General features: G+C 36.8%; 2 protein-coding genes across 5 annotated transcripts in view; both read right to left on the minus strand.

The window, feature by feature from the left end:
* Nucleotides 1-1824, minus strand: part of LOC107624811 (WAT1-related protein At4g30420) — a 4825-nt gene extending 3001 nt beyond the window's left edge. The window contains exons 1-3 of one of the 3 annotated variants that reach the window (XM_016327271.2): nucleotides 1380-1824; nucleotides 336-404; nucleotides 90-206 (exon numbers count right to left, since the gene is read on the minus strand). In XM_016327271.2, the coding sequence (XP_016182757.1) occupies nucleotides 90-206; nucleotides 336-404; nucleotides 1380-1585 (392 nt within the window). In that variant the 5' untranslated portion in view covers nucleotides 1586-1824. The remainder of the gene's footprint in view (nucleotides 1-89; nucleotides 207-335; nucleotides 405-1379) is intronic. The other 2 variants (XM_016327270.2, XM_021115369.1) reach the window with 2 other exon arrangements.
* On the minus strand, nucleotides 2658-7058 carry LOC107624812 (3-hydroxyisobutyryl-CoA hydrolase-like protein 1, mitochondrial). 2 transcript variants are annotated; one of them, XM_021115370.1, is made up of 13 exons: nucleotides 6759-7058; nucleotides 6615-6683; nucleotides 6466-6529; nucleotides 6312-6391; nucleotides 6120-6212; nucleotides 5360-5444; nucleotides 4889-4974; nucleotides 4678-4799; nucleotides 4203-4263; nucleotides 3737-3835; nucleotides 3527-3628; nucleotides 3228-3269; nucleotides 2658-3044 (listed from the first exon to the last, which is right to left on the minus strand). In XM_021115370.1, the coding sequence occupies exons 1-13, from the start codon at nucleotides 6942-6944 to the stop codon at nucleotides 2925-2927; spliced, it is 1209 nt and encodes a 402-aa protein (XP_020971029.1). In that variant the 5' UTR covers nucleotides 6945-7058; the 3' UTR covers nucleotides 2658-2924. The 2 variants fall into 2 exon arrangements, with proteins under 2 accessions (XP_020971029.1, XP_016182758.1); XM_016327272.2 differs by having other exon boundaries at nucleotides 6129-6212; nucleotides 6759-7056.

Raw genomic sequence — 10703 nt, forward strand, 5'->3', positions numbered from 1 at the left:
ATGATACTATTTTCGTTTTAACTCTGTTTATATATGTAGATCAATATGAAGAGCATAATGGAAGGAATTAATGGGCATTGATTAGTTACCGAAGAAGAGCTGCTATAAGAAAAGTGAGAGCTGGGAGAAGATTGGCCATTGCACTTGCAACTGAAGAGGAAACCAGATATAGACCCTCATACAATAGATTCTGATTCAACGTCACACTGTATGTATTTATATATATTCCAAATACTATAACATAAATTAAACTTACACTAAGTAATCTCACATCACTACTAAACCATCATTATTAACATATACAGAAATAGAGAGAGAGAATGGAAACCACAAACCCAATTAGTGAAGCAAGGAATATGAGACAAAAACTCCTAAAACTTAAGGACCACGAGCCAGAGTTTCTCCTGCATGAAATAAAATTAGAGAACAACTGTTACAAATATAATTAGGGGTGATAATGGTTAGGGTACGACAGGTTTAGATTCCACTCTAACAAAACTCGCAAATTTAAAATTTCTATAAAGCTCAATCTTAACTTTATTAGTACCCTAAAATTCTTCATTTGATCCTACTCGCAACAAAATTAAAATTTATCAAACACAATATTTAATTATTTTATATATTTCATAAACAAACTAATAAAACAGAAAATACAAAATTAAGATCATATTAACATTAAAAACAACAAAATTATAATGAAATCCATGTTAAAATTACAAATAATATCATTATCAATTCATAAATTTCACCATACATGTATAAAACTATAAAATAAAAAAAAGAAAAGTCTAGTAGCATCAACTTTTTAAAAAGTTAGCCAACATTTAACTATCAAAAGAAAATTAAATAGTTCCACACTATTAGATTTAATCTCACACCATTAAAAACATTATTGATGTCTAATTGATAGTTACGAAACACAAAAGTTACTGACCCTAACACTCCTCAAAACAAAATATCCCCATCAACTTCATTATACATAAATTTTTAACTACATATAATAATAATATAACAGGGATACAGTACGAGTAAGTTGGATAGGTATAGGCCTAAATCCGTACATAACTTTATTCGCTTCATTCTCAACTCAATCTCACTGCGAATCAGTTGCCAACTCTACCCAGATGGATTGGGTTAGAATATGTACTCGTAGATATGACTAATATTTCCAGCTTTAGATATATTTGTACTCCCTCCTATACATTTAACCTTTTGAAAAAAAGTCATTTCATAATATGGTATCAAAACGGAACTTAAAAGTTTAGAAAAAATTCACTTAAATCCAAAAAACTAAGAAACTAAGTGATTTCATGTCATTAAAATCATCAAGTAATTAAGAAACTAAGAAAGTAATTAGAAGAATAAGAAAGAGGTAGTACCCAGAGAAATAAGCGACGGGAACAATGACAAGAGTTGCCATAAGTTGGCGGTAGACAACAAAGACCCTTGGGCTCATTCCCTCTACTAAGACAGTCCTTGTTCCAATGGCAATACCTGCATATATCACCTGTAGCAGCACCATTGCCACCACTGGCAGGTACTTATTATCTACCCTACTCCCCATCTTTTGATCTTCTTTTCCCATTCACTATGTATATATTCTTCAAGACTCGACAAAGCTATAGTTCGGTTGCACTTGTATTCCTGGTTGTATATGCATTGAAACAAGAGGCCCACATTCTATGTAGTATTATCTAATAATTAATTTATCTCATATATTTTTTTCCTTTTATTATGCATCTCAGATTCGGATCTGTCTGTGTAGCTGTAACGTGATAACTACATACTATTTTGTAGTGAAATTACATATGAGTAATCAATTATTAATTATTAATTATATTTATACATGGGAAAGATGTTAATTATTTTCCTATATTAGTCACCTTGATAACAAAAGTCTAGCACTCAATTTAGTTATATAATATTCAATCGAAACAACGAGATAACTCGCATTTTAATACAAGGTATAAACTGACCGCCGAATATGACAAAAAAAAACTGACCGCCGAAGAAAAGAACAGAAAGGTGTGAACACCTAAAATGATCTGACATTTAATAGGCTAAAGGTTTGACGCATGTATAATGAGTAATATACACATGGGAATGATGGGATAGCTCATATAGATATGATATATATAGAGAGAGTCAGCAATGCAAGCAAGCTGCACATAACATGCGGCACCCCGTAGTCAGTCATTGGATGAACAGAAACTCAACATTAATTTCATAGAGAATAAATAAGTTTACTATGATTTAAAATTTTGGATATTATTACCCTGCATGATATTATCACCACAGCTTGGAAATCCAAGGTCACTAGGAAAGGGTAAAAATTAGATCGAGTATGAGCAAAATTTCGATCCACACTAAAATCGACGAATCGAATCAGATTTAATATTTATCATTTTTAAGTTAGGATCCGATTCACATATTTGCATATCGAATCGAATATATTCACAAAACATAAAATTTTTTTAAAAAGTTATTTTTATTAAAAAATATTAATAAAAATTTTTTTTTTCATTTTTTTTAACATATTTATTCTTATTTACTTATTTATTTATTTTTGCGACGGATCGGATTTGCTGATACCCTACCTCAAATCCGCGATCCTATTAGTATGCAGTCGGATTAATATCCGTAATTGTCTGATCGAATTTAGATAAATACCCCTATTTAATTGCTAGGCAATAGTAGCAATAGTACCAATAAAATCTCTCTAAGATGCACATTAAGAATTGCTTATATGAATATCAATTTCGTCATTTCCTTTTTCGAAGACTAAAGATGTTTATCTGGAGAGCCACTTTCAGAGACATCAATCCTCCAATTTTCTCTCTTATCCAAAAGGATTGTTTATTGGAGAGCCAGATTGACCAATACCGATGGTTGTACCTTTTGAAGCATTTCAAGATAAAGAGAAATTACAAAAATGCTTCTCGAACTTTTGTGGGGAGCCCTAGACCAGGTTCAAATTCACTTAGAGGTGAGAAGTACTGATCCACCATGTCTTGAGACACCTTTTCCAATGTTGGAGGATCCCACTGCATATATTTGGATATCAATTTTATATTATAGTGTTTAAAGATAAATAGGAAGAAAACCATTGATGAGATTCTTCGAAATGAATTATTTGTGTCAAAAGTCAAAACCAATGATATGCATAACACTGTTGTCTTTAACAGATGATATTATCAAAAACTTTGATAAGATCTTCAACTTGGTACCTTTGGTGCAAAGTCCTTATCCACCACACGAGACCTTATCCCCTAAAAACAATTCAAAGCAATTCACGTTAAATTAGATACAAGTAGTTTGTTTCGTCTAGAATGTGAATATTTGCAAGTAGATGACCCAATAATATTGGATCAGATAGACTCTAATATCATATTAGAATTGAGATTGAGTGAACCTAACTCAACCCCAAAACTAGCTCATAGGGCGAGGAATGTCTCACATTTATAAACCATCTAGAAACCTCATCTTTGAGTGATGTTGGATTTGTACTACTGGCAATGTTCATTACCTCACAAAAGTCACCAGAAATCTGCTTAGATGTTGCTTGTAAAGTCATATGGTACTCACGTGACAAGCACTGGTCAAGAGTCTGAAATCTACCCTCTCGTATCTGCATCAGTTATACGGTTTACATTATAGTAAGCGGCTTCTCGTATGGAAGGAAGAAAGCATAGTAATCAAGAACTCAAATGAGTTTTGACAAGAAAAAGAAACTCACTGATCTCAAGGAAACCTTCAAGCTCAATGGCGAAGCTTCTTTAAGTCTATTTAGGGTAGAAATGCACCATGCATCATTTGTTTCACTTGCCACTCTTTCTTAATGGAAATTTAAGTAATTAGATGGAAAAAAAAAACGTAAACTGTTACCAGAAAGTTAAGCCACTCACAATAGATAGATGTTAATCAAAGATTAGCTGGTACAAATAGAGTTAACCAGATAAGAGACTACAACTAAGAGCAACACTAATTAGATGGAAAAAAGAAACTGTGCACTGTTACCAGAAAGTTAAGCCACTCACAATAGATAGATGTTAATCAAAGATTAGCTGGTACAAATAGAGTTAACCAGATAAGAGACTACAACTAAGAGCAACACTAAAGACATTTTAGCAGCAGAAGAAATGAAATTCTAACATAAAGCTGTGCTGGAGGTACTTAAATTTAACGGTAGATGTAAAGCTCACCAAAGAATCAACAATCTCTTCCACTGTGTCATGGCAAAAGCATTTATCTACAATTTCAATCCTGAAGAAAATGAAAAGTAGAAAAATGGGCTATCTTAAACTGTGAATCAGAATATAAGAAATAAAGTTAGTAAAGAGAGCATCTAAACAGCTATGGGACTTTTTCCTTATTTTCTTGTAGGCTTCTGCTACTAACAACCATTTAGGCTCAATTTAAAAGCAAGGGAGGGGTATTTCGTGATATGTACTAATACGTTTAGTTTGTCGAAACATTGTCTGTTTCCATTTTGAATGTTTATTGACGTGAAAACAAGATATTTAAAAAAATATATATTCTTTTCACTTTTTTCCTGGACATAATCCTAAAAAGAGTATATTTTCCTCCCCTCTTGTAATTTCTGCCCATTTTTTGTATTTTCTCTTTTGCATCCCAAAATTAAAAAGAAAAAGACAACACTTAAAAGATAAGACAAACCTTTGAAGTACACTACTGCTATCTGAGTGTACAAGGTCACCATACTGTTCTAAAGTGGTTTCAATGACAGAAGGATCATCAGTAACTAATTTCCCCAGCTGTTCTTCAATTAACGGGAGCCTCTATAGAACAAAATGATAGCTTGAGCTTGAAAAGTCCATTAAATTTTGAAATAAAGCAAGCAAGCAAGCAGGGTCTAACAGAACTAAACTGCAGTTAGTGAGTAGTGTGTAGCAAGTCCACAAGTAACCATCTCTACTCCATTGAGCTTTTCCCCTGTTAGGGCCAAGTATTCGCCTACATAGTACATACAATAACAACCTATCAAACAAAGAAAGGCTAGAGAGGAATTTTATCAATCATGTTTTTAATAGATGAATAGTTCTGATCTTCTGAACCCATGAAATTCCCTTCAATAATTTTCACATAAAATAGGAGGATTATCCCATTAACCATTTTGTCCTGTGAACATGATGTCAGAAACAAGAATGAACGAGTAAGCATTGGGAATTTGAAAAATAACTTTCATATCTTAGTCACCATTCAGAACCTCAGTGATTCTATAACTTGCAAAAGTAGAAGGGGGGAAAAATTGAAAGTAATGTTTCCAAATAACAAATTTTAACAACTAGGACGTATCTAAATGTCCAAACTTGCAAATTAGATATACACATAATCATACCTAAGTGACCAGGTAAATGTGAAAGGTAGAAAGATGCTCCAGCATCAGGGTGAAATCCAATAAGAACTTCAGGGGTAGCAAAAATCTGAAAAATAGGGATATGTTATAATCATTATATTTTGGTTAATTCAACGTGATGAATTCTGTTGAAGATTTGTAGAGAATCAATATTCATAGACCCAATGTGTGCCTGTAACTTATGAACCCGTGTGCTGCTTAATTAGTTTTGTCAGGCGTTTAAGGTATCTTGAATTACTTAGATGACCAAACCCCCAATGATAAAGTGATAAAGTGGGGAAGTAACTACCATTGAATTTGTAATTTCCATCTTATGTGAACCTCATTATCTTAATTTAAAAGTAAGAGTAAAGAGACAAATAAATCTATGAGGATTTACACTTTGAACAGATTAATCCCTAAAAAATGGTACCAATAAAGTCTTAAGAATAGCAGATATATATACACTACCTTCAAATTAGCCCCTATGATTAAGGTAGAAGGTCTTAATTTGAACTAACTTGTCCACGTCTGTTATTTTGGAAGACTTCATTGGTTTTTTTTTCTTTAAGGACTAATTTGTCCGAAATGTAAATTCTAAAATGTTTATTTGTCACTTTAATCTAAGAGTAATTAGACACTTATTTTCTCACTCTACCAACCTCCTGATGCTTGATCCATACATATACATGAAGAAATCCATAAATACTATCTCACATTTCATGAAATGCTAGAGAATGAGCAAGAAAGTTTGTTATGTTACATTACATACAGTTTTGTCGGTTGCAACTCGAAAAGTGCCGGGGATTGAAATTCCAGCTCCACCACCCATGGTAATGCCATTCAGAAGAGCGATCTGCACGAAGATCACAGCTTACAGTTGAATATAAAGGAACTGAATCACGAGAAGAGGCAATGCATGTGATGAAAGAAAGAATCGAAAAGTAGTACTCACATGTGGCTTCATATATGTACCTATGACGTAAATAAAACGATATATTGTTCGGAAGAATTCCTTGCAGGCTTCCATGTTGGCTGCGTGAATGGGAAGGGAATAAGAATGATATGAAAAAGAAAAAGGAAAGTAAAATGATTGAGATGAGTTGGACCTCTGTTGATGAAATGGTAAATGGCGACAATATCACCGCCAGCTGCAAATGCCCGACCACTGCCCTTCATAACAAAATTGAGAACAAGAGTGTCTAAGAAGCTAAACAATACAAGCTTTAATTAGTTAGTTAGTTAGTTAGTTAGTTACCTTGATGGTGACAAAGCCAACGTCGGGGTTATCTTCCCAAGCTCGGTAAAGTTTGGTGAGGGTAGCCACCTGAGTTGAGTCAGTCAGCGAGACAAACCACAAATAATGATTAATTAAACAGAAATTATCAAATAATAATAATACCATGGAGGTGTTGAGGGCGTTGAGAGCAGTGGGTCTGTTGAGAATTGCCATTCTCGAGTAACCGTTTCCTTCAACAACCACAACTTCCTCGTTCGAAGAAGAACACAGGGTTCGGCTTTGGCATCTGTATCTGTATCTGTATGCGATTGGATTAAACCTTGTTAGGAGCGATCTTGCGCGTTGCATTATTGCTGCTTCTTCACTCTTCACCTCACCTGCTTCCCTCACTCACTCTCGCGTCTTCTACCTCTGGTTAACTTATTATTATTGGATTCGATCGGAGTCGTATCCGGCTATCCGCCTATCCGGTAAATGCATAAACCCGCTCATGTATTAACCATGGGCTCCGCTCTTGGCATAACAGGCCCACTTAACTACCACCCAAATACATTCTTTTTCACATTTTTGCAAATTCTTTTAATTTTTTCCTCAATTCATTTTATAAAATGTAATTTTATATCATACAAAATTTGGATTTTTTATTTAAATAAATATTTTATTTACTGAAATAAATAATTATAAAAATTATTACAGAAATACGTTTCCAACCTTATCCTATTTACAATGTAAACGAGATAAGGCTAGTTCGCGTGACACATGTATATCTCGTTTAACGTTTATAGTGTAAACGAGATACGTGCAAGCTTATCTCTTACACTGTAAACGAGATACGTGTTAAATTAATATGTTTACAGTGTAAATGAGATACAGTAAGACAAATTTTCAACTACTATAAAAGAATGTGCAACCCTTGGCATTCTCCATATACATTTCATATCTTTTTCTTCCCTGTTTATCTTCTAAAAAGCAGGCAAAAATATACAGTAGTAGCGGATATGTGGTTGTCTGTATATACCCCAATTGTCGTATGAGAAACAGCGACAATAAGGTGATATTTGAGTGTGAGAATCCGTTACTATTGCGCACTCGGCGCGTAAGTTCGTTGTTCGAGTTGAAGAGTTTTGATATTAAACAACTTTGGTGGCACAACGAGAAGAGAGATCGGAAGGATGGAGTATAGGTTGCTAGCACCGATGGGTAAAGAAATTTTTCGGTTTCGACTATTTCGACTCCAAGGCTACGAGCATGTGCAACTCATGTTTGACATCCATAGGAGAATCATGGCGGAACAAATGATGGAGCTTTTCGCCGAGGTTGGTGATGTTGGCAGTGGTAATTATGTACACTTGATATTTGTGCAGGATGACCCACCTCTTGCACCACCACCGATTCATGTTGCCAATCTGGTGAAAGACATTGAGGTAGGTGACGAAGCCTCCAACGAAGAGTACGTTGCGGATAGCAACGATAAAGATTCCTTTAAAGATGATGATGAGGACGAGTTTGTACTGGAGACGCCGGCCGAGACAGCAGTGCGCTATGTTTTGCCTCCCTCCCACTCGATTCCGGCGGTATCAGATGTACCAAATCACTATCATACATTGGATCTGAATGTCATGCATGAGAAATTTCCATTTTCCAACACCGGAGAAGAGGATTACAACCTAGACGGTGGGGTAGAGTTTCGGATTAGCCACAGATTCAAATGCCGAGATGCAGTAATGCAGAGTGTGAAGATTATAGTATTCGCAGAAGTGTTGAGTACCGAGTGACGAATCGGACCGATTAAAGTACCATGTGCATTGCTGTCAAGCTGCAAATGGATGTCTATGAAGTCTCTGTGTTACCCTCCCACTGATAGCTACTGGATGGCCCAGCATCATGCTATCCAGGTAGTGAGGTGTCCCAGACGGCCCGATGCTGCTGACCTCCTGAACCAGATGGATCACGTGGTGCGGGAGGTAGAGGAGGTGGAGGTGGTGGCAGTGGGGTGAATCATCGCCGCCTGCTAGGATGTCTCCATGATCCTCATGTTTGTCAAACTCCCGCTCCTCGTCCGACTCCATATCCAATCGCTCCTGGCGAGGCCTGACCCTCTCCTGCCTAGCAGACCACCGGGTGTCCTCCCTGGCCTCCCTCGTGCGCCTACGTTGATCAGGGACGTCCCGGGGAAGGTGGAGAACGTCCCTTGGCAGGCTGGCAGTAGGTAAATCGGCTAGCCTCGGATTATCGAGTACGTTCTGGAGATCCTGTGGCCCTCTGTAAAATGTGTCGTCCAGCCGGCATACCACTCATCAAGTCTGTCATGCCTCCACACATCCTCGCCCCGTCTTGTGGATGTCAGGAACTTGTCGACGTTGACCAAGGCACCAGGCACCGGCTGCTCTCCATTGAACTGGTGCTTCACCCGGTCAACTTGGTGAAACTCGACGATGTTGAAGAAGACGAGGGGGATGACTGACATCCATGTCCCCCACTCTGCCTCCTCGACAAATCACAGCAGGCATAGAGCCTACAGAGCAAGGTCATTGTACGGTGTCCAGACAAACTGAAACAACAGTTATGGAATAAATAAATATTTGATATCCCAAAAGGTAAATAATGTTTCAAATCACAAAATTCAATAAGTACATACTTTATTTAATTTATTTAAATGACAAATGCTATATAAATGATTAAATTAAAAATTAGGTTTTCAATCGTAGTGCTAACCTCGTCCCAACATAACTGGTCTATCGCTAGACCCATCATAGAACCCTCGCCTCATGTCGGTCTCTGCTCTGCTGCATCAACCCTATCAACCTGACACCATTTACAAGAATAACACAAGTTCATGTTACGGAATGTCATAACGAGTGACAAATTCAAACCATAAGCAAGACCCTAAACAAGTGTTACCTCGTAACTATATGATACATGAAAAGTTGTCGGTCAGGTGGACACCACTATAAAAATCTCTGGTATATCCAAGACATCAACAGCAGAGTGCAACCGGTGATGTTTGTTGTGTCTCGGTGTGCTGCAGAGCACAGCGAGTAGTATGTCCATGCAAGCACCGCCGATCCCCAAGACAACTCACGGTATCGCTGAAAGTCCTGAAGTAGTGGCAGCCATCGTAGATGGACCAAGTTGTTCGACTTATCCGTCATTAGGTATTCTCGAACAGTAACAAGATATAACACTTCGTATACTGTCGGAGTGTCTCCGGGTCGTTCGCCTGTGGCATCTAGCGGACATGGTCACATAGCCATGTAAGCTTCAACGAGAACGACTCCTTCCTCTGCATCCCTGCTGTGAAACCACTGAAGCCTGACACCGAGCAGCTGCTCCACCAACTCCCACGTCTCCATGCTGTGCCACTTGTAGAAGTCACGGAAGCACCCCCAACTGGCTCTCCATGTGCGCGTAATCCCAAGTGGTACGCCACGTCCTGCAAGGTGACAGTGGCTTCACCCCACGGTAGATGGAACGTGTGGGACTTCGGATGTCATCGCTCCACGAATGTCGTGATCAAAGAGTTGTTGAATACAAAATCTCTGAGAGGCACCATGTCGCCAAATCCAGCCTCCCTCAGATACGGGACGATGGCGTCGGGTGGTGGAAGTGTGTGACTCACTCATCGGGGCAAGAGTAGACGAGGCCTCTGACAAAAAAAAAAAAGAATATTTCACGATTATTATAAATTAAAAATTTTTATAGGTTCATCAACATATCAAACTTTTTTACTATTCTATACACTTGCTTAACAGAATTTTATACGTATGTACTAACTGAATTTGTGTCGACACGACATTTTCTATTAATATACACTTACTTAACTAATACAAATTTTCTCAATATGTTACGTGAAATTAAAATATTCAATAAAATAATTAATAATCTAACTATCAAACTTGGATAGTTAGTAACTAAATTAATAAATGTGCGACCAATAAACTAACGTCAACGGTTGGAAAATATCTACCACAACATTTAAACTCTAAATTAATAATTATGTACTTAACAACTTAATTACCAAAAAATGATAACCACATTTCGAGAATTATTAATTACTATCAGTGACATGTTTATAATGACACAAATTGTATTCTAACTCAGTCACAA

The sequence above is a fragment of the Arachis ipaensis genome, chromosome B02 (genome assembly GCF_000816755.2).
Source record: "Arachis ipaensis cultivar K30076 chromosome B02, Araip1.1, whole genome shotgun sequence".
NCBI lineage: Eukaryota > Viridiplantae > Streptophyta > Magnoliopsida > Fabales > Fabaceae > Arachis > Arachis ipaensis.